Source organism: Anneissia japonica, unplaced genomic scaffold (genome assembly GCF_011630105.1).
Source record: "Anneissia japonica isolate Jap-2015-1 unplaced genomic scaffold, ASM1163010v1 scaffold3709_len703521_cov189, whole genome shotgun sequence".
Lineage (NCBI taxonomy): Eukaryota > Metazoa > Echinodermata > Crinoidea > Comatulida > Comatulidae > Anneissia > Anneissia japonica.
This window is the reverse complement of record NW_022694779.1, coordinates 663396-688258: the sequence shown is the minus strand read 5'-3', so window position 1 is coordinate 688258 and position 24863 is coordinate 663396. Positions and strand designations below refer to the sequence as shown.

Sequence of the window (24863 nt, the reverse complement as noted above, 5' to 3'; positions counted from 1 at the left end):
CCCCCCGTCGGGGAGAAAAAGCACAATTCGTCAGGGAGAAAACAATATTATATGTATTTTTTACATATTAGTAGACTCTAAAATCGATTAAATAAGCCTTCAAAACCCCTAAATTGTCGAAATTTTCGGGGGCTTCGTCCCAGGACCACTTTTTGAGCCTTTTAATCCAAGCCCACTTTGCTTTCGTCGGGGAAATCTGACACCTCGTCGGGGGCACTGCCCACCCCCGTCGGGCAAATCCTGGCGCCACCCCTGGTAATTATGGTATCAGTGTTGTCTCTTTCAGGCACATTTGACCTGGGTGTGAAGGTCGATTCATTATTTTTCATTGGCAGTCAGCTTGTTGCAACAAGCCATACAGGAAAAGTAGGAGTTTGGCATGCTGTAACCCGCAGTTGGCAGGTAAACAATCTGGTATAATCAGGTCACATTGTCATTATATGACCTCATGTAGTTGTCACTGTTTTTTTTTTATTGCACATCAGTCATGTGATTCAATTTACCTAAAGTTAGATTGTGGGTTTCCTCATACAAAACAAAATATAAAAGAAAGAATATGCTATACTTTTCAACATCGAAGAAAATGTATGCATGTGAATGCCGTCTTGGGAGAGGGTACCCTCCTCTTTTAAACATTGCGATGTCTTAGATGCAAAATGGTGCTCTATTTTTCAATATTCGACTGATTCTATCGCGTCGGGAATTTCCGTTTTTTAGGTTAGTTAGAAATATATAATGTTAATACTTACCTTACGTATCTGATGTAGCCAAATATAAATATATATAAAACGACTAGGAAATAAGTGTTTTATACGCAGGCCAAAAGAGCAAGTATGTTAAAACCAGATTTAAAGACTTGGGTGGAAAAAACAGGTGGTTCACTACTTTCCCCCCGGTTTTTTGTCAAATATACTTTTTAATAGAAAAACCAGTTGTACAACATATCAAAAAATGTTTTTCCTCCGGAGCCTGACTTGAACATATTTTAGATCTCAGAGGGTTTCCCCTACTCAAAGACTCACACACCTAACGTGCAAATGTTAAACCATGGTAAAACTATATGCAATAGGAGCCATGGATGTTCACGAGCATTATCTTTGTGATTTAAATGTTGTTTTAAGTCAATCGTGACGTCATCACTGCAACTCCCAATGTTATTTGCCTATTCCCCACCTTCCACTAATTTTTTTAATTAGTGGACGCTTAGCTTGATTTTTTTTAGGTTCGTGTGCAAAAAAAAATTCCTCATTTTTTTCGTCACCACCGCGAAGACATCACGCACCGGGGCGATAAAAATTAAATTGTAATTGAAAATTTCTTTCGTAAAACAAGCTTAATGAGAACTCGAAGAAAGCTACTTCAAATTCAATATTAAGTATGAACAAATAACCAAGTAAATGGAAAATTATTATACTTAGGTTAGATTTGTATAATTACCACACATCATCAATGATGCATTTTGTTATCGATTAATAACTTCCACAAAATGCATATATTTCCTAAGTTTTTGGCATGTAATCCATTTTAGGAAGATGGGATTTCCAAGTCATAACATGGCTAAATTCCAAAAAAAAAAAACACAAAAAAAACAATGAACACAAGCTGTTTGTTTAAAGATATACTACTCTGCATTGAGCTTATAAATCCGAAACATATAATTTAATATTCAAATTGCATAGTTATTTACATAAGATCTTTCTTTTAAAACAAAAGCCTGAAAATACTTTCCTTGTCAATTTAACAGATGTACCATATCAAATAACCCTGTATCTATATGTAGCAAAAAATAGAATGTTAGTTATTATTACAGAATTAAAAAGTAAAATGAGAGCTATGAAATTGTAAAGGAATCATTTAAACCCGACATTTCGTTATAAAGTTACAGTTTAAACATGCAGCTGTTTAAACAACTTTGAGAAATCAGCTTTCAAAATTTACGATTTAGGGCATTTCTTAGGCAGAAACCATCATTAAATCATTATAAATTGTTGTTTTAATTGTTGTCGCTAACGTCCTTTTTGGTCGGTGTATGCAGACAGGTAAATCGTGCAATGATTTCATAACTAGGCTAGGCTAAGGCCTAGTAGTAGGCTTGTGCGGCCTGGCTGTAGACCTACATCTAAAATTGTTCTTAGAGTCTTTAAAATAGATCTAAAATATTCCTATTAAATGTTCAGTTTATTGTGTTTATGAGGGTCTTTTGATTCAATGAATTCCTTAATTGTTCATACTTAATATTGAATTTGAAGTAACTTTCTTCGGGTTCTAATTAAAGCTTGTTTTACGAAAGTTTAAATTTTCAATTACAATTCAATTTTTATCGCGGTGCACGATGTCTTCGCGGTGAAGAAAAATCAGCAATTTCTTTTTGCACACGAACCTAAAAAAAAAATCAAGCCAAGCGTCCACTAATTAAAAAATTAGTGGACGGTGGGGAATAGGCAAATAACATTAGTTGCAGTGATGACGTCACGATTGACTTATAATAAGCAATTGTAGAGCTCCGCATAGTACACTATAGAAAAATTAAAGGTTAGATTTAATGCTTGAAAACATTTCATGAGGGCGTTCAGTTTGTTGTGTTTATGATGGTCCATTGATTCAATGAATTATCAAGGTGCCCGATATCTTTGCCGTGACAAAAAATTAGGATTTTTTTTTGCACACAAACCTAAAAAATATCAAGCCAAGCGTCCACTATTAATAGAAAAATTAGTGAACTGTGGTGGATAGGCAAATTACATTGGGAGTTCCAGTGATGACGTCACGATTGACTTATAATATAAATTATAAGTCAATCGTATAATAATTTTCCTATAGTGTACTGCAGTCTCTCGCTATCAAGGCGAGAATCATTCCGTTAGCCCACACGAAGACCATATACCGGTACGATATATAAGCGCAAGTCTAACACCAAGTGTTTTGTAGCCTCTATTTAGTGCCTGAATGAATAATAAGCCTATACTACATTATAATATGCCAATCAATGAACCTTATTTGGACATGTGACCCGTTTGTATACACATTATCAACATGTACATTATACACATACGTCATTTGCTGTTGCGTTGGTGCGTAGTAACCTCTGATAATATTTCATTGAACCACAGCTCAAATAATGATCGCCTAAAGTGACGTCATTGGTATATAACAACATCGTCTTTCAGTAAAAAGTTGGTAGTTCAGTGATCAGTAGGATTGGTTAACTTAGAGTATTTAGACAATTGGCGTAACCTATGCGCTCTCATTCGGAAAACTGCAGGGACCCCGACCTCCTCAGGGCCCCGAAGGGACCCCAACCATAGGTTTCCTAATCTATCACCCTGGCCAAAAAGGTCCTTGTTGATACATAACACCATAATGTGTCTCTGAAAACGAATGTAGGGTACATATTATATTATATCCAGTGGCGGATTAAAGGGAGGGAGCCCTGTTGGCAAGGGACCCCACCAAATTTGTCAACAAATTGTAAAATGCAGATAAAAGAAAATTATATTCACAATTTTAAGTGTGTGAGTGCCATTTCTTGCTATGTAGAATCATGCAGCCATTACCACAATGCTACCACAAATATTTATACCATGTTTTACCCAGGAGTCAGTGAACACATGAACCAAACATTTCTAATAAGACATCATAAATCATAATTATAATAAATTCAAAATATATTCAGAGGCAGTAATGGAAAAATATGTTTTATTTTTTATATTGTGGAGATATGTCAGTTGAACGCAAAATTTTAGTGGTAAATAATCAGTCAATCAATCAATGGATTTATAAGGCGCATAATACAGCAGTCGATATGCGCCAACAAAAAAAATACAGTACTTTATCAGTGTTTATCTTATATCGTCGGTATTATATTATAACTCAATCAAATATGTAACTGTGTATGTGTTATCGCTGTACAAATAAAACGTATATGGACAAAAGTAGTCATGGAAATTCGTATTCATATTCGTATTTTAGTTCAGTTTACATAAATTTATAAACAAATAGATCAACTATAATAATAATAGTGATCGAATAGGAACATAAGATGTTATATTTATATCAAGCCTGCATTCAAGTTGTTTAATAAAAAGTGTCTCTATCGGGATTCGAATCTGCAGTCTCTCGCTATCAAGGCGAGAATCATACCGTTAGAAAACACGAGACCATATACGGTATATAAGGTGTTTTGTTAGCCTCTATTAGTGCCTGAATGAATAATATAGCCCATTATATATGCCAGTCAATGAACCTTATTTATCAACATGTACATTATACCTTGCACACGTCATTTGCTGTTGCGTTGACTTCATGATATTGTTATAATTGTAGTAACTCCTTGTAATATTTCATTGAACCACAGATCAAATAATGATCGCCTAAAGTGACGTTACTGTTATATAACAACATCGTCTTTCAGTAAAAAGTTGGTAGTTCAGCGGTCAGTGGAACTGTTTTTAGACCAGTGGCGTAACACTTATGCGCTCTCATGCGGCAACATGCAGGGACCCCGACCCCTCGTAGCCCCGATGGGACCCAACCATAGATTCTTCGGTCTAGCAGCCTGGCCAAAAAAGACTTTGTTGATACATAACACCATAATGTGTCTCTGAAATTGACTGTATTGTATATATTATATCCAGTGGTGGATTAATGGGCGGGGATCCTGTTGGCAAGTGACCCCACCAAATTTGTTAACGAATTGTAAAATGGAGATAAAAGAAAATTATATTCACAATTTTAAGTCTGTGAGTGCCCTTTCTGGCTATGTAGACGTGCCATAATCATAAATTGTCTTAAACTCAGCCCCACCAAGGCAACAGCATAATGTGTCTCTGAAATCAACTATAGTACATAATTATATCATATTATATGCAGTGGTAGAACAAAGAGGGAGTCCTACCGGCCCGGGGCCCTACTAAATTTTCCTAAATATTTTTAAATGGAGGTAAACAGAAAATTATATTCACATTTTATGTCTGTGTGAGGTATAGTACCGCATAGACTCCAACTTCGGCCAATTTATTTCAAATTTATATCATTTTTTCGTCGTTAAAACATTTAGAATAACAATGTTAACATAATTAAAAAACGAGCAATGATTAAAAAACGAGCACATTGAAAATTCCACGATAGAATTGGCGACCGGGACCCAAAAAGAACACCCAGTTTCAGAAAGCCACAGGGCCCTGGCCCCATCGTTACTCTACGGTACTGATTTAGACGAGTTGCAAACGCAAGAATGCGTTACTTGTTTGCATCGCGTCTAAATGCTCTGGAGTGAACAAAAAATTACAGACTGAAAATTGATTTGCGTCAACCCCTGTAAAGATGAGCGTTGTCATTAATAAAATGGACGATGACAACGCTTCACCTTCATTCTGTTCGAAATGCCATTTCAGGATCTTGATATTCGGATTCGTTGTCGATAATCGTTTCTTCGTTTGGATAGTCTGCAGCGTCTATGTCCAGGGTAGTTGCACTGTCCATATTGGTAGCCGATAAACCTATGTCTCTGTCCAGGTGAGCCGCTGCTTCTCTGTCCAGAGACGATCCAGGTTGCAGAAATTGATGTGGTAAGAGGTAGCGCGTCCCAAACTGCTCCTCAACATCTTGATAGTCTGCTGAGTCTCCCAACATGCTGATCGACTCCACTCTCTGACTGGTCTTTGATGGGTTCGTGACATCATTTTGTGATCTGAAAGTACTTTCCTTAACCTTACTCTCAGGATAGCTTCTGGCACTGACATTGTCAACTTCTGTGGCATCGTATTCTGACGATGATGCATATATTGTATGATAATAAGGACCCGGTGGGCGACCAACTACCGCTGGCCAACCATTCCCAGGTTTGGTCAAATCTGGATACGCGTATCCGTCACTGGTTGAGGCCTGACTTTGAATATCTCGTCGAGTTTTCGCGTTGTCGTCATCGGCCGGCGTTTCGTAGAATCTATTACGGTCATGCTTTGGTGTCGGGACAGCATACTCTGGACTGTTGTCTGTTAGTTTGTGTTTATTATTGTGTAGTAGACTTGTGTACGGACGTTGGTAATCGGAGAGATAGTAAGTGTACCCCGTTTCGGGATTGACGGGAATTGCCGGTAAAGTACCTTGTTGAGAATATGGTATGTAAGTAGAATATGCACTATCAGCTTGACTCTGCAACGTAGCACCTGATGACGTAAAACGTGATATTAATATTAATATACACATGATTGATCAGAAAAGCACATAGGCCTATAACAGACCTTAGGTGGTACAGTAGGCAAGCAAAAACATGCAATTTTTGTGTTCCAATTTCAACCTTAGAGTCATAATTATGCATCATTATTTTGAATAAACTGTCAGTGGTTGCGCCAATTTTCCCACCCGTCGGACAGGCCTGGACCCCCCCCCCCCCTACCCTATCATTCGACAAACGACTAGGTCGTCGGACTAAAATATTAAAAAGATAATAATTTACCTATCCAAATAACGCTATTTTCATTGCCAATCCCTAATATTGTGGTCTAAAAGCATATTTAGGACCAAATTAAGCCATAAAAAAGCTCCCCATTAACCCTAACAGGGATTTATTTTTAAATTCCTGGCCGTTGATCGAGGCTTCTTCGTCACCGTGGTTCAGACCCCTCCGTCGGACACGTCGGACCCCTTGTCGGCAAATTTCTGGCTCCAGACCACTGTCTCCTATATTGAATCTTCTTTATTATTTGTCATTCAACGATTGTATTGATTGTATTGATTGTATTGATGATTATCAAATTTTATTTGACAAAAACGTGTGAGATACCTAAATATGATCATTATGGCATAAAATCATGACCATATATAGGCACATTATGACTATATATGGGCATACACAGGGGCGGATCTAGTGGGCAGCCGAAAAAAAAAAGGCAGACAAAATTGAGGAAAGAGGAAAAAAATGAAGTGTACACATAAGTTCAGTGGCGGATCAAGCAGTGGGCGAAAGGAGAGCTCGATTATTTTACCACTCACTAATTTTGAATTTTCTACTGATTGACGACGAACACAACGTTATATCCCCGACGCCGATTTTTGAAACGATCTAATAAATCAGGATGTCTAAAAGGCCAAAAGATGGAGACATAAGACAGAATTTTTTAGCCATTATTACGGAATGTAGACCAAGCTAGAACAGCTATCCATGATCATGGCATTAACGCCTAGGTACTCTCGTGCGGCTACCGACCCTTAGGGGCCCCTTCGGTGCCCCTCCCATAGGGTCCTCGCTCTATATAGCACCCTCATTCAAAAGGGCTTTGTTGATACCAGCATAATGTGTGGGGTACCAGTCGGTCAGGACTCCTACATTTGCCAAAATATAAAAAAAAGTGTAGATAAAAATAATATTCATGGTGAAGCTGAGGTGGGTGTAGACTACTCATTGGGCCCCCGTCAGAAAATTTATGGATCCACCCTTGATACAACAGTTTTTGGACAGAGCTTTAAACCACTCATCATGATTAGACAGCGTGGGGGTGTGGAGGGCATGCGTGTTTTTCTTCTCTGAGACACGTAGGCATCAGTATTTAACAATAGGCCTAATCGGATCTCATTTGAAATCATTCTGTGCGTTACACGTTAATTGTGTTTCGTCCTTGTAACTCCCATCTTCGTTATGTGCCCATGTACTATTAACATAAAATGTATTATATTCTCTTACTGTTGGCCACACCAAATGTTGTTTTCGTCATTTTTCTGTTACTACCGTCATCGATTGATCTGAAATCAAGTTTATACCAAAATTAGAACATGTATTTTATATCGCCTTAAATCTTAAAGGTAGTATTAGAAGACCAGGTCACTTTGACGGGTGGTGGAGGGGGCATTCGAGGCATCTTGGTGTCCAGCAAACAATTGATTTTGGGAGTCAGGGGGCGACGAAGATCTAGGACTGAATGTACAGTACGTTTATTTCATCATAAATCACCTTTTGATGAAAGGTGACGGGTGGCAGAGAGTCTGACTGAATGTCACGTTTTTTTCAATAGGGACATTTTTGGGTGCTGACACGGCACTCGGTGACATAATTACTCGTGTTAGCAAGTCAGCATGATGAAGGCATTTTTTAACAAACAAAATTTAATTATTATGTTCAACTACACTCTCAATATATTACTATAAGCATCAAAATTGCATCATCATCTACATTATAGTCAATTTATTTATATATAGGCCTGTATATAGGCATGTGCTGAATATAATATAAGGAAGTAAAGCCCTATGCCTATTCACGAGGAAATAACGTAATGAGTTTGTAGGGTTTTTTTATAGATCAGTTGGCGGAAGCCCACTCGCCCATTTCCCACTGCAGAAGTGAGAGGAATGATTAATATTTTTCAGTATACACTTTATATAATATACATTATGTTTCAACGAACCTTTTCCGTCGTCTGTATAGTCCCACTAATACGATAACCAGGACGACAGATGCTAAAAATGCTGTCGCAGAGACTGCGATTATGAGTGATGTGTTTACACCATCATTTCCACCGTTGACAAATGTCATTTGTGTGCCATTTGGTTTATTTCCTGTAACATTTGGTTTATTTCCTGTAACAGAAAAAAAATGTTATTATATGGTCTTAGGTCCGATTTGTTGAAAAAAATGTTTTAAGTCTACTACTGTACCCAACAGATTTGAAACATGCTTTCATTCATTCAAATTCCCCAGCAAATGAGTCAGAACTACACCTCATTTATTTCAGGCCCATACTACAACTGCAATTGGTAATGTATTTTAGAATGACAGCTTGGGCTAATATTAAAAACAGTGACAACATCGAAACTGAGCAAATGGGCCTGAAATGTAACATTCTCGAAATAAGTTTATTTTACAAATTTTTCCATTACCATGAGTTTCGCACTATTTCATACTGTTGTGTAAATTGAGATTGATACTGAATGACGCATTCATTAGTAGGCCCTATTATTGAATACAGTTCGCTTTATTAACATCAATCAATAGGCCTACTAATAATAATAATACTATTGCTCATGAATATAATAACAACATTTCATTGGTCAATTTCACTTGGTTGCGTTGTAGTGTTGTCAAAACAAAAATTAATTTAACCTTGAGGGCAGCAGAGAGAGAGCTTTAAACTGAAAATTATATTTTACCTTGGTACTCCACTTTATAGTAATAGTAAATCAGCGTGATAAGAGCTGCGAATAACTAACTTTATTAAAATATTCAGTCATATAATGATCATCATCACACTCATCATACTTTCCTTCATCGTGACCTATGCAGATACGTCGTAGAGATCTAATACTGGTCTTTGATTCTGGATAAAATGGATGTTAAAGTGTTCCGCGTAGCCATGTAAATGACAACGACTATGAAGACGATAACAACTATACCTGTGCTGGTGATCGAAAAAGCTCGCTCTTCAGTAGTTCTGATCGGTGGACCTGTTGACGTAGATAAACCAAAGAGTGGACACATAAAGTATTAATAGGCCTAATTGGTCTAATATTAAAAATAAGTATAACTTCTTTTTCCTGTCTACAATATAGTCTCAATAAAATTAATCTTCCCTTTATCATCTACTTAGTGTTTGCTTATTATGTTTCCTTAATTTAGATTATTAATAATTGGTTTAATATTAAAAATAAGTACTTCTTTTTCCTGTCTATATTATAGTCTCAATAAAATTAACCTTTCCTTTTATCATCTAATTAGTGTCTGCTTATTATGTTGACAAACCCTTTTCCATTATTCCCCCATGAGAAATCCGCTACAATAGTACTTCGCAGCTGATGTTATGGGTAAGGAGGAGGGGGTTGAAGGGGAGGTCTTCCGGAAGATCATACGAATACTAATGCATTGGGAAAAATTCTATGAATTGAAAGTTCAACTTTACCTGCATTTGTGGCTGTGACCGGCTTTTGGGTATATGTTTTGGTAGAGGGTTTTGAGGTCTTTACAACTGAAATATTATAATTAAAGAATGTTATATTCATTGATAAAGCAAATTTTTTTATAAGTTTAACGTCACTATGTAAAGTCCATGATGGTTACAGTAATATGATGATAGTAATAGTCTTGACCCATGAGAGGATTTATATCAAAGGCGTGCGGACAGTGGGTCTCCCCGCGTATACGATTTTTTTTTTCCCGTTGGCAAGGCCTGGAATCTTCTTGTTTTTGATAGATTTTGTAGCTTCGCATCGACCTTCAAGCTTGTTGGCAAAACTGAGGAATTTGGGAAGTTGCATACACGCGATGGAGCTAGTGGCAATCAAAGACCTATGGTCCGAGATGGTCCGAAGGCGCAGGACCTACGGTTCGGGAGATGGAACCTATATAAAACCTATGATTCTTCGAGGAGTTGGGACCAGAACTATGTACATATTGTGTGTGACTCTCCATCTTTGACTGTCTTCAAAGTTTCACCTAAAATCCCATCTTTTCTCTTTATTTTAATTCTGAACTTGATTCCTTTTCTTTTGGTTTTTGTTATTGATTGTGGTTTCTTAGCGCAGAGACGATTTCGTAGTAGGGCTTATGCGCTATAAAAGTACCGTATATCACCATTACTATTTTAATGTAATTATTTTCGTTAAATGACGAGGTACCGTAAACATTGGCTATGCCTACCTGGAGTTGTAGCTCTTGCTGTTGGCGTAGTGGTTCCTTTGGACGTAGGTGGGTAATATTGGCCACTCTTATCTGTATTATAACCAGATATTGATATTGTAAACAGAAATAATACAAATAAACAATAAAATGATAAAATCTAATTATGTATCAATTCAATATTGCTTTTAATTTTTAAAATCCTCAAGAAGTAAATAGGCCTATACAATAGTTGATACACAAACACGAAGGAGCACTAAAATGTGAATGAACCAGCTGTTATTAATGAACTTAAGTTAAAAATAGTATTTTCTTAGCAAAATGTCATAGGGTGTGACAGTGAAAAGGCTGTATGTGTTCACACTGTTGACTACAGTAGCTATTGATTTGGGCAGAATTAGTGAGGTCTACACTGCTTGTACACACAGTGTGAACACGGTGTGGAATATTGCCCACACAATATTGGTATAACTACTGATAAACACTCTGGATAATAATAATAATAATAATAATAATAATAATAATAATAATAATAATAATAATAATAATAATAATAATAATAATAATAATAATATTACTTCGTTTTATAGACACCCTATATGGGTGGCCCTGGTTGTGGTTATGGTAATCCTCAAAAGTAGAATAACCCATACTATTTTAGTATCCTATTCATTTATTACCGGTATTTATTTATTAATCTATCAATCATAATAAGTCAAAGAACAATAACATCAATTATTATCGAACGTAATTTTACATACAGGTGGGTCTGTAGCCACTCGGAATCCATTGGTACCACCCCTGATTCCGTCAGCACTCTACTCAAAATAACAATATAAAGGCACATTTTTCCTTAATTTCTGTAGCCACTCGGAATCCACTGGTACCACCCCTGATTCCGTCAGCACTCTACTCAATATAACAATATAAAGGCACATTTTTCCTCAATTTTTACAATATCGATATTGCATGTAGTGCAGGACCAATGCCTTGGAAAAAAAGACATGCAGACTTGATGATGCTTTAGAGTAATTTGGATGGGATCAGTGGTAGGCCTACTAATTATAGGTATTCACAAGAGCAAGGATTTTTGGATAATAATTTTAATTGACCTGGCATCCAATTTTGCTGGGTTTCAATTACGACCATTTTTTAAAATTTTATTTTTTATTTTATATTTGTTATTTTATTTATTTATTATTTTTTGTTGAGACCCGTCTAAAATATTTTACTTCTTACATGCCCGTATCCAGGTGGGGTTTTTATAGTTCGGGTTTTTATAGTTCGGGAGAACCTCCCTTTTCTAGCAAACCCCCTCTTTTCTGGCGACCCCCCCCCCCTCCAAATTTCCTGGCGACCCCCCCCCCTCCAAATTTCCAAATAAGTCCACCAACCCAACTAATGCACTCACCTAGACAAAGACCCTTTCAAACATATCTGCTTTTATGGCATTATTTAGACCCATAAAGCACAAAAATCACTTTGCTTCGGGGGTTTTGCCAACCCCACCTAACGGGCCTGTCTTAGGACAAAATAATGCAAGATTATGCTAAACGGGTCTAAATTATATTATGCCAAGAAGCGTAATTATGCTAAACCTTGTTGAAAAAAGTGGTCGAAGAACGCAACAGAATTTGAGGATTGATAAATATTTCAAAATGGACTTATTCTTTAAGCCGCACGCTTCAGAGATTATTGGCAATCAAACTACTGTTACTCCGGACCACTGAAACAAGTTGCTTTTTTAATTATTTTTATATATGCATTTATACACAATGATCACTACCTGGTGTTGAATTAGAAAAAAACAATATATTTGCAAATCTCTGTCATTAAGCAATTAAGTATAATAATTGTAGCTGAGAAATACTATAATCTAAACTAAATTTAGATTAAAACAGTAGGTATTTTTGTGCAACTGAACTAACATACAATCATGAATTTTCAAGATTTACTACTAAATATTCATGATTAAATTGCAGTTTTGATGAACAGCAAATGCCACTGCTTAAATCTAAATTTAGTTGAGATTATACTATTTCTCAGCTACAAATATTATAACTAAGTCCTTAGTGAATGAGATTTGCAAATATATTGTTTTTGCTAATTCAACACCATGTAGTGATCAATGTGTAACTGTATATTAAAAGTAGAACCTCCGTTTTGGATTTTACGTACGGAGACTCCATGGTAGGAGACTCCATATGGTAGATCGAAAGATTCTCTAAAAAATTAGGCTTAAGTTCTACTTGTGGTGACCTTTGACCCAATATCTATATTTAACACTTAATAAACGTATGTTGTAAGGCCTACAGAATAATAATGTCTTTATATTATTGTTATTTATCACTTTAGGATGTCATATTCATCACTTTATATATTTTAGTCAACTAAAAAACATGAAAATATTGTAAGATTACCTATACAAAGGTATAACCTGGAAATTCCCCTTCATGGCTATTAGGCAATTTTCGTTTTGACAAAATAATGTACATATGTTATTATTACTCTTATATTGTGAATAATTGTTGCACATCTCTTTAGCGATTGTGCCTCTGTTACAAAAGAGAAACAATAAAGTTATCATTATTATTATTATTATTATTATTATTATTATTATTACGCGGCCAGTCTACTACCAACTAATAGAGCGTAACAGACATCTGCGCATGCTCACAAAACGTACTGGCTAAATCGACGTTGTGATATTGACGTAGTGGCGACTACCCTAATATTGACTTATCAGATCAACGGATTGTTTGGCAAACTGCTTTTAATTTTTTTTTGTTACTTTTGCGAGCCATTCAGTTAGCGTTAGTATGCAATGTTATGCATACCCAGCTTATTAAATTTCGTGTAGTAAATTCGATCAAACAAGTTGTTTAATCGAAACTAAGTAGAAAAGAAATTATTTTGGGCACCGCCGGTAGTTGTACATCTCGCTCAGTCCACGTGGATTTGGATTATAACAGCAAGTTAATTAGATACAATCAACGGTGCTGTTGAATGAATTTAAAGAAAGAAAAATAAAGGAAATGGTAAAGAACGAGAAAGGAAAGAAATAAGCATTGTGGAAAGGAAAGAATAAGAAAATATAAGGTAAGAAAAGGAAAAGCAAAGGGAAAACATGAAAAGAGGGAGAAAATGAAAGGAGGAAAAGGGGGTAAGGGAGGAAAAAGGGGTAGGGGAAGAAAAGGTAAAGAAATAAATTACATGGAAGGAAAGGAAAAGAGACAGGTCGTATGTATGAAAGAAAATAAAGGGAAAGGGAAAAAAAGACATGGAGAAAAAAAAGAATAAAAGGTAAGTAAGGTAATAAGACAGAAAATAAACATTTAACAATTAGATAGATTTAAAAATTAAGTAAATAAAATTCTGTATTTTCAAATTATTTATTAAAAAAGTAATTGTATATTTATATTTATTGTTGTTTCATTACTGTTATCCATTTTTTTTTTTTGTGAAACTTTTAACAATTTATCCCACTCCATGCTGTAAAGCGCACAGAGGTATTTTACATTATGCGCTATATAAATTAACAATTATTATATTATTATTATTTTATTCTATTCAACGAGGCGTAGCCGAGTTGAATAGAATAGAACATCCAATCTTCCACGTGGAGATTGGATGTTCTATTCAACGAGGCGTGATAAATATACAGTATAATTAATATACAGTGTAACTAATATACAGTACAGTATACTTAATATAATATAATCTAAACTAAATTTAGATTAAAGCAGTTGGCATTTTCTGTTGAATTTGGCCGAATTACGAACGTACGGAAATATTCCATTTCTGTAAAAATTATAATTTCGCCCATCATAATTATAAAAAACACAATTAGTGTTAATCATTGACCATTAATCCTCCTCCCTTGTCTTTTACTTTAATAATGTTATCTTAGGAAGTTTTCTAAATGTTTTCCTTTTATCAATTGTTATGATGTGTTTTATATCTTTATTGGATAGAAGTGATTTTTAATAAATAATATATATAGGCATTGATATATAATACGTAAATTATATGATAATAATAATAATAATAATAATAATAATAATAATAATAATAATGATAATAGTGATGATGATGATGATGATGATGATGATGATGATGATGTTGATGATGATGATGATGATGATGGTGATGATGATGATGATGATGAACGTGTGGACTTACCTGTTGTACTACTTCTTTTAGTCGTTGGTGGTTGCTGTGCACTCTTACCTATTCGCAGATAATTAATAAGAATAATAAATTATAGATATTCATAATAATATAATTCATTATTTTTTTCAAAAATAATGGTATTTAGAACTATACATCAATTCCAAACGTCATTCTCATTTAGATTACGTGTGAATAGTACGGTATGTTAGTTCAAAGAGAAATTTCTCTGTTCCGACTTGTATTGTGTGTCGCAAGTACGATACATTCTCGGGAGAAGTGTGTCTAAAAAATGAGGGTACGCGCTACACCGTGACCAATCACAGGATCGCTAGCTCACGATGTTCATATTTTCATTATGTGGGCGTACCATCTAGCAAAACGATGACAGATCGTGCGGTAACCCAGATTCGCACCCTTAGTACTTGACCGACTTACGATAATCGTCAAAGTGATTTCATCCACTTTATGGCATTGATTTCGATGCGTCATTAATGTTAATGAGAGTAAACATGATCATGTATGAAAAAGTTGGAGCTGTATTAGTCAGTAGCATGAAATACAATTGAAATAAGTATAGTAGCACTGTCAAAACGCTAGCTTGATCTAGTTTCTTTTCATCAGGATTCACCTGACACGAAAGCGTGTATATTTAGACTAACTTTGTTATTCTAAACATCCTAAAGAAGGTGTTACTGTACTTTTTTCATGAATATGCATGTTTTCCTTGAATGTTGACAAGAACATCGTAGTTAAATAATAGACCCAGAGACGATAAATATTCAGTTCTCTTTAATTTGTGAAAGAAAACAATTGTGCTGGTTAACTAGAGCTTCAAACGGCTATCCATGTGGTATTACGGCCGTTGGTCCCGTTTAGAACGTGTTCTGATGTAACGCGCAATGGCAATATGGTGGATCCAGGAGTGACACCATCCCGGTACCGTCCCTGACTTCCACCCGACATCAGCCAAAAATAACTAGCTAAGTTAAATCATTTAGATATGAGAATAAATGACTAAGTGACTCCGAGGGTTCAAGGGGGTGGGGGAGCCTCTGTATCCTACATTATGTAAGGGAACACCTGAAAACCTTCTTCACTCGATTATAGTTTCAGGGGCGGATTTAGGTGGGGCGGCCCGGCCCCGGCACCCCCCCCCCCACCTTTTGGGAGGTAAAAAAAAAGAGAGAAAAAGAAAAAAATGATAGCCCAGAATGCCTCAAATGTTATGTTCGGGCGTCTAGAACACAAAAATTTCGCGGGGGCATGCCCCGGACCCCCTACGACAGTGTGGTCTCAATGGGCCCAAATTTCGGCCCCTTTTCGGCCCCCCTTTTGGACATTTCTGGATCCGCCCCTGAGTTTTCACCCCTTTCGAACATATGTCCGGAACATATGCCCAAAGCTGCCACTCGATTGCCACCCGGCAAATAAAAATCATGATCCTCCACTACATAGGGTTGTCCAACGATTTACCTTACTATTGGAGTGTTTCTCAACCTTTTTGCATTCGTAGACCCCGAGCGGTGTCAAAAGTCCTCACGGATCCCCATGATGGCTGGAAATGGCACTGCCAGACTCAAAATTTTAAAGTGATTTCCTTTTATTCCCCAATTACTTTTAATTTTGTAAAATTTATAGCGACTCATGGTTGATATTCTACTAATAAGATTATAGATAGAAGATGATTCGCCACAAACGTAGCACATTAAACAATGGCGGATGCTAGAATTTGAAATAGAGGGGGGGGGGGAGTGGTCAGAAAGTCAATTCTACAGATAGTGGTCAATACCACTTAGTCCTACTGTGATTGGGATGCGGTACAACATTTGTATGTTTAGGTACTACTAGATGGCCGGAAATGGCATTGTCAGACTCAAAATTTTCATGTAATTTAATTTTTTTGTCCATCATTTATTTTTAATCTTGTAAATTTTAGGCAGCTACCCTCCTGGCTTTTTATCCAGAATCCAAATAAAAGCAATACAAGACAAAACATACAAACAAGTTGTTTGAATTGCCACTATCAAGTGGCTCTCCTATACTAATATTTTCATAAAGCATATATACTGTCTCTTATACACATCTAGATGTGTATAAGAGACAGACAGTTATGCTTATGTCACAGGTATTTCATTATTGATATCGTTAAGCACCAGCAGTAAGATGTTTATCACCCTGTTGTAATACAAAGGAAAACAAAAGAATTGAGTCATGTACAATTAGTTCAAAAATCTAGCGGACCCCAACATTTTTCGTGGACCCTCACATTTTTCGAGGACTTCCTGCAGACCCTTTTGACTTGGCGGACCCCGATTATTTTTCGCGGACCCCATGTTGGGGACCACTGAATAAACATTGGTGCTATTATGAATATTTACTAGCATAATAAATTGGTGAGTAATTGTCCTACATACCAGTATCATAACAATTTTTGCACGCAGTTTCACCGTAACTGTCGACACACCTCTGCCAATCCAAAATCTCCTCTGGGCTTGACGTAGAACTAATGAATGATATAATAATTTATTGATAACGAATCATTATGATAAACTGTCTAAGATTTTTAATTAATCATAACTAGTGTTGCAGTAATTATAATTTAGTTATTTTCACTTCACTAATATATATCACAATAGAGGATATAGAGATGAACGTCCTTGTAGATATTTCGCTATAGAGACACAAAGCATTAAAGAATTGACCTATAAAAAATTATTGTACTGTAATAAAATGAATACCCAATAAAATAACGCATACATTATTACAATAATTACGGTAATGATAATGATTATAAATATCAATACTACTAAACATAATAATAGCAATAATGATAATATCCAATAATAATAACAATAACAGTAGCTTTAATATTACAAATGAAAATAATTACCACTACAACATAATGCTCAAATATGACGAAGCATGATAAAATAATAATAAGATAAATATATTTTTTATTGATATCTATGCAGATGACGCAAAATTAAAATATATTTTCAAATGTTTCAGCTAAAAGAATGTTTACCAACCTGGCTAACACTGCAATATTTTCGCATAATTGGTGAAACTCTGCTTGGAGAAAAGGATTCGTCATGTTGCTTCCTTGTAGGTATGTAGATCCAAAGTATGTCCCTTATCGATTAACTCAAAGAAGTTGAAAAACGTACCTCCTCAAAAAATATTGTTCAATAAATTACTTTCAAATCCCTTCAGAAAATACATATGAACTCAATACAGTTTATAAAATACAGAAACGACAGTCAATGTGATCGCCATCATATATTTTCAATGGCTCGATACCACTTAAAATATACACAAGCCAAATATAGCTGCAATATAGTATTAAATACGTCATAATCCATTGATCGTAGTTTAATCACATCCGGGACTTGGACCATTTCTTCATCCGTTGGCTCAAGATAGTGGAAGAGGCTATCAGTGGTTTATTTATGAAAGTAAGTACTCGCGATATTAATTCGTTCATGGTCAGCGAAGTTGTATGTAAAATACTGGTATTCCTTTCCTGGTCTTCACCAACCATTGATGACACGACTAACATTTTCATTCTACTTATCAGCAGCAAAGCAACTTCATGGTTACGTTTAAATTCTTCATTATTGAAACCTTTCAATGGATTATATGTTAAGTCCTGGACAATCCCTTGCTGTATTGTAAGATGTTTTGATGTAATATTCAATAATTTTTGGGGGTAACAGTGACACACTTCACAATGTGAAGATGCATTTTAAAATATAAATGTTATGAAAAGAAAAAAAACGTCATACATGACCCGAGGTGGTTCAAGCCCCTCTTATTTGTTTCTCGGATTAGGTACCGTACCGTATATTTTGGGTAACAGTTTTATCAGGGATATGTAAAAATAACATCTCCCGAGTTTTACGCATACAACTTAATGTTTGTATTTGTTTTAATCTATTCCTATTTTCTCTTCCAACTGTTTTTGGTAAACTTGCTTGGCGTAACTCTATTAATTCATATTTATTCTGTAGTTTTGTACTGCTGGAGCAGAATTTAAATCATATAAAAGTCCATGTATTTATCATAGTTTGTGTTTCAGTGTAACGTTTTATTAGTGACAATGTATTTGTTATCAGTTTCAGCAATCCCCCAGTTTCTAAGAAAAAAAATATATTCAATTTAATAAAACAAGAAATTCCAGCTTAAAGGACGCACAATAGATAGCTTTAGTTAAGCTCCATTAAGGCTAGCCATTGATGACATTGGTGACACAATGCTAGAAAGTTTTAATTGACATTTTCTCAAGTGCGCAAATTGGTGGCGCTAGGACTTGCCCGACGGAGAGGGGGATCCGATGTCACCGACAGAAATGTCGATTTTCCCGACGAGTATAAGTGGGCCGGCAAACCCCAAACCACTAAGAGGGGCAATGGGCAGAAGCCCCCGAAACCTCAGATTATTTAGGGATTTAAAAGACTTATTCAATCAATTTAATGTCTCACATTTTGTAAAAAAAAATACATGGATTTTTTTTCTCCCCGACGAATTGTGTTTTTTCTTCCCGATGAGAAGAGGGGGACAGCTCCCTGAGTGCGCGTATGTTCAAAGAATGCGCCCTGTAAAGACTCGTTGCGTTGCATTGCATGGTTATACATTTCAACAAGCGAACAAATATGAATAAGTACTTAATTATAACGGCACTTTAAAAAAATATTAATACTGATTGTATTTCAAATTGGATTAAATACATTTTGGCCTCTGCGAATCCATGTAAATTGTTTGTTACACGCAAACATGTCACTGCATTTGAAATTGTTACAGGAACAACAACCAATGATATTCGACCTTGTAAGACCAATCTCATCCGGAGCTTGATGATTAAAAACCTTATACAGTACATTAATCCAAGCGATATAGTCAAATGTATCGCATGAATTAGAGTACTGTGCGTTGTGAGTGTATATACAGTGGTGGGATTAAGAGAAACCATCATAGCTATCCTGCATAGCTTTGTGTACGCTCTGTGGTAATTCGGTGGCTTTTTGGTTAGTAACAGTAGTCCTAACTATTTTCTTTGAAAACATATCTGCGAGTTTCCGTAATACATCATAGGTCTACATGTGAGCAGGCACGTGTAGACTTATGTTCCGTCTCAGCTCAGGATGTTTGAATTTTAACCAGTGGCGTGGCCTAGGCACTCTCATGCGGCGGTCCGCAGGGGGACTCCGACCCCTAGTGGCCCCGAAGGGGCTATACCCATAGGTTCCTCAATCCAGCACCCTGACCAAAAATGACTTTGTTAATCATAACACCATAATGTGTTTCTAAAATCGACTGCAGGGAATATATCATATTATTTCCAGTAGCGAGGGTACACTGCCCTGTCGGCCCGGGGCCATTTCCGGCCATCTATATGTGCCATAATCATACATTTTCTTATCTCAGCCCCACCAGGGCAACAGCATAATGTGTCTCTGAAATCGACTGTAGGACATACACGGTATCATATATCCAGTGGCGGAATAAAGGGGGGAAGGGTGCTGTCGGCCCGGGGCCCTACAAAACTCGTCAAAACATTTTTAAAATGGAGATAAAAAGAAATTATATTCACATTTTTATGTCTGTGAGTGCGACCGGAGCCCAAAAGTTTTCAAAAAGTTTCAGAAAGCTACAGGGCCGTCGGCCTCATCGTTACGTCACTGCTTTTAATGTGCATTGCATAGTCCACGGCTTGTGGAAATCCAATTCATTCACTATAAAACTGGTAGGCCTAACTAGTTAAAAACAAGATATTACGATACTACTGGACAATATGGTACATTTGTTTCCGCTATCCCCTTGGATGTTATTGCTAACCCGTTGGGAATTAAGGCTTAAACAGCGTAAATGTACGTGACACTTAAATGCGTGTTTATGAGACATGCGCGTACTATTCATTAACATATTCTGATTGGTCAGTGGATATGTTTGATTTACAGTCCAAGAAGGTTCATTAACTTCACCTTGATAAATAAAATAACCAATGAAGAACAGATCTGGTATTTATTTAGCAGTAATATTTCATTTTCATTATTAGGCCTATAACACAATCATGAATGATAGAGATTCCCTACCAACCAGAAAAGTATGAAGAATTATGACACCGCCGCCATTTTACCGATGTTCACAAGTAAATCAATGGTAAGGGGTACATATAGAAAAGGTCATTAGAATGGAATCAAATTTACATTTAAAAAAATGTGGGTTTTTTTTGTACCAGTAAACATATTTGCAAGAAATTCTGAGCTTTTTAAGTGAAAACAGATGGAAAATAAAAAAATATATGTTGATTGAAAAAAAAATAAAACAATCAGATTTTCCCCAAAAGGGATGAGGGAGGGGGTAATAAACTAATATACTTTTTATGGGGCCTAATAGCCATTATGATAATAATCATAATAATTATGATGTTGATAACATCGACTAAAGCTCGCTATAAGTTTACATGCGCTTGGTTTATCCATGAAACATTTTACAGTTAAAAAATACATATTACCAAATTATGTATTAATACCAAACGCACGAATTATTTTTCTTTTCGCCGAACATCAAACGATCAATCCATTTTCCAAATTCCAGGATTACGAACATTTGTTGTTAAGCATCGGTTTTTACAGAGCTGTAGTATACTGTATTTATTTCAAGTCAGTACATTTTATGTTTGTTTAAAGGTAATATTTGACTAAAACCGGACTGTTTTAAAATTAGATTACTATCTATATCAAACGAAATGACCCATCGATTTCCCCATTTCCAGGATTACGAAAATTTGTTGTCAAACATCGATTTTTAGAGAGCTGCTGTCTCTTATACACATCTAGATGTGTATAAGAGACAGCACACTTCACAATGTGAAGATGCATTTTAAAATATAAATGTTATGAAAAGAAAAAAAACGTCATACATGACCCGAGGTGGTTCAAGCCCCTCTTATTTGTTTCTCGGATTAGGTACCGTACCGTATATTTTGGGTAACAGTTTTATCAGGGATATGTAAAAAATAACATCTCCTTAATTTTACTCATACAACTTTATGTTTGTATTTGTATTGTTTTGTCACTAATCTATTCCTATATTCTCTTCCGACCATTTAGGCACTCTCATGCGGCGGTCCGCAGGGGGACTCCGACCCCTAGTGGCCCCGAAGGGGCTATACCCATAGGTTCCTCAATCCAGCACCCTGACCAAAAATGACTTTGTTAATCATAACACCATAATGTGTTTCTAAAATCGACTGCAGGGAATATATCATATTATTTCCAGTAGCGAGGGTACACTGCCCTGTCGGCCCGGGGCCATTTCCGGCCATCTATATGTGCCATAATCATACATTTTCTTATCTCAGCCCCACCAGGGCAACAGCATAATGTGTCTCTGAAATCGACTGTAGGACATACACGGTATCATATATCCAGTGGTGGAATAAAGGGGGGAAGGGTGCTGTCGGCCCGGGGCCCCACAAAACTCGTCAAAACATTTTTAAAATGGAGATAAAAAGAAATTATATTCACATTTTTATGTCTGTGAGTGCGACCGGGGCCCAAAAGGGCCCCCAGTTTCAGAAAGCTACAGGGCCGTCGGCCTCATCGTTACGCTTGTGGAAATCCAATTCATAAGAACTATAAAACTGGTAGGCCTAACTAGTTAAAAGCCAGATATTTCGATGCTAATGGACAATATGGTACATTTATTTCCGCTATCCCCTTTGATGTTATTGCTAACCTGTTGGACCTTAAGGCTTAAACAGCGTTAAAGGTACGTACACTTAAACGCGTGTTTATGAGACATGCGCGTACTACTATTAATTTACATGTTCCGATTGGTCAGTTGTTAAGTTTGATTGACAGTCCAGGAAGGTTCATTAACTTCACCTTGATAAATAAAATATCCAATGAAGAACAGATCCAGTATATATTTAGCAGTAATTCAATATTTCATTTTCATTATTATGCCTGTAACACAATCATGTGGGATTCTCTAGCAACCAGATAAGTATGAAGAATTATGACACCAAATTAAATGGTGATGGTAGTGATGGTGGTGAGGACAACCTAGAAAAGCTTGTATTCTATAGAAATACATAAATATTCGAATCTGGTTTACTTATTATAACATATATAATAGCCATTATAATAGCCATTATGATAATAATCATAATAATTATGATGTTGATAACATCAACTAAAGCTCGCAGTAAGTTTACATGTGTTTGGTTTATCCATGAAACAGTTTTACAGTTAAGAAATACCTATTACCAAATTATGTATTAATACCAAACGCACTAATTATTTTTCTTTTCGCCAAACATTCAACGACTCATCGATTTCCCTAATTCCAGGATTACGAACATTTTGTTAAGCATCGGTTTTTACAAAGCTGTATTTATTTCAAGTCAGTAAATTTCATGTTTGTTTAAAGGTAATATTTGACTAAAACCGGACTGCTTTAAAATTAGATTACTATCTATATCAAACGAAATGACCAATCGATTTCCCCATTTCCAGGATTACGAAAATTTGTTGTTAACATCGGTTTTTAGTTAGAGATCTGTAGTATCGGCCTACTGAATTTATTTCAAGACAGTAAATTTCATGTTTGTTTAAAGGTAATATTTTACTAAAAACCGGACTCTTCTGAAATTGGATCACGATCTATACTTGATATTTGTAACTCGGTCAGGCTGGGAGCCTTTGTTAAAAAATAACGCCGGAAAATCCGGTTTCGGGGAAAACACCGATATTAAGGTACTGTATTCAATCGTTTCCACAAAATAACACAGAGAGGCGGATACAGAAATGTGAAATATAGGGGCCCAGAATGTCAATTTTACAAACGGAGGCCGGAGTAGCCCAACGTGGTTGGGACTGAGGTACGAAATTAATGTCTGTGGCACTTCTGATGGCCGGAAGTAGCACTCAGACTAAAAATTTGAATGTAATTTTCTTTTTCCTCCCTTTTTTGTAATTTGCAAACATTTAGGAGGCCTGGGCCAGTTTCATCCCCACCCTTGTATTGGCCTATGCGACAATTTTCCACTCTGTTATCTCTCCCTATTATTCATGTTCAATAGAATTTCAAAAAGACAACTTTCAAATACAGTTGGGTGCGGTCGAATATCGATTGAAACTGTGCCTAAAATATTTGATGTGCTAAAAAAAATTCACTGTGCCTCAATGCGTGTGCTGGTAAATAGAATGTGCATGAAAAAAAACGGATTGTATTGAAAATCTACTGTTTGAGAAGTTGCCCTTTGGCGTTACATATTTTCCTCTCATTTTAATTAATTCTATTTTATATGACTTGTAGAAATCTTAGAACCATGTAGAAAAAGGATCACGTATTTTGTTACTACATTAGGTACAGTTCTAAAAAAAATATCAGAATCAGAAGAGCTACTATATAGTCTACATGTATAATATATTTTGTATTGAGCTAAAATTAAATTAAATATTTAAATTACTTACTTATGCAGGTATACCGCATTTAAATGAGGATATTAATATTCATTTTTTTCCTCTTTTCTTTTGTTCCTCACACTGTTTTGCAATAAAATTTTAGGAATAGGTCTGTAAATCACTGGAAACTAAAATTGTTTTCATCTTATTCAGTGTATGCATGCACAGTATGTGATGTTTCAAATACAGTATAGTCTCCCTACATTAGAACATAGGCGTTTGTATCTTGATTGTATATTTTTCTGTGTTAACAATTACTATGGCACGTTTTGGCTGGACAAGTCTAGGTGATGTTGTAAGGCCGGATCTTCACATTTTCATGTTCCTTTTTAATGTCTCTAACCATAGTTTCCTACCACAGTCAATTAAATTCCTCTTTTTGATAAAAGTATTGATATTTATCTAAATTAGAGTTTCTATTGATTAGTTGGGATTAGTTAAAACTAAAGTTAAAATTTGTTATTTTTTTTACTTCTTTTTAATCCATGTAACTTCTTTTATATTTCATTTAATTGTATTGTCATTGTTCTATGTACAGTATTCCATTCTCTTGTGAATTAAAATAAAAACAAATAAAATATTAATAAACAATACAGAGTAATTAAAAAAAAACA

At 35.7% G+C, this 24863-nt stretch overlaps 1 protein-coding gene across 2 annotated transcripts; it reads right to left on the bottom strand.

The window, feature by feature from the left end:
* Window positions 1-3880: 3880 nt before the first annotated feature.
* On the bottom strand, window positions 3881-18156 carry LOC117101308. 2 transcript variants are annotated; one of them, XM_033241277.1, is made up of 9 exons: window positions 17806-18155; window positions 17191-17279; window positions 14786-14833; window positions 10625-10696; window positions 9888-9953; window positions 9385-9435; window positions 8400-8571; window positions 7682-7740; window positions 3882-6167 (listed from the first exon to the last, which is right to left on the bottom strand). In XM_033241277.1, the coding sequence occupies exons 1-9, from the start codon at window positions 17868-17870 to the stop codon at window positions 5368-5370; spliced, it is 1422 nt and encodes a 473-aa protein (XP_033097168.1). In that variant the 5' UTR covers window positions 17871-18155; the 3' UTR covers window positions 3882-5367. The 2 variants fall into 2 exon arrangements, with proteins under 2 accessions (XP_033097169.1, XP_033097168.1); XM_033241278.1 differs by lacking the exon at window positions 9888-9953 and having other exon boundaries at window positions 3881-6167; window positions 17806-18156.
* Window positions 18157-24863: the final 6707 nt, after the last annotated feature.

Excerpts from the sequence above, each read along its gene's own strand:
- LOC117101308 (XM_033241277.1), bottom strand. The coding sequence starts at position 17,870 with ATGACGAATCCTTTTCTCCAAGCAGAGTTTCACCAATTATGCGAAAAT. Across the intron at positions 14,834-17,190 it reads CAAAAATTGTTATGATACTG|GTAAGAGTGCACAGCAACCA; the intron begins GTATGTAGGACA and ends ATCTGCGAATAG. Across the intron at positions 6,168-7,681 it reads AACATTTGGTGTGGCCAACA|GTGCTACGTTGCAGAGTCAA; the intron begins GTAAGAGAATAT and ends TTACGTCATCAG.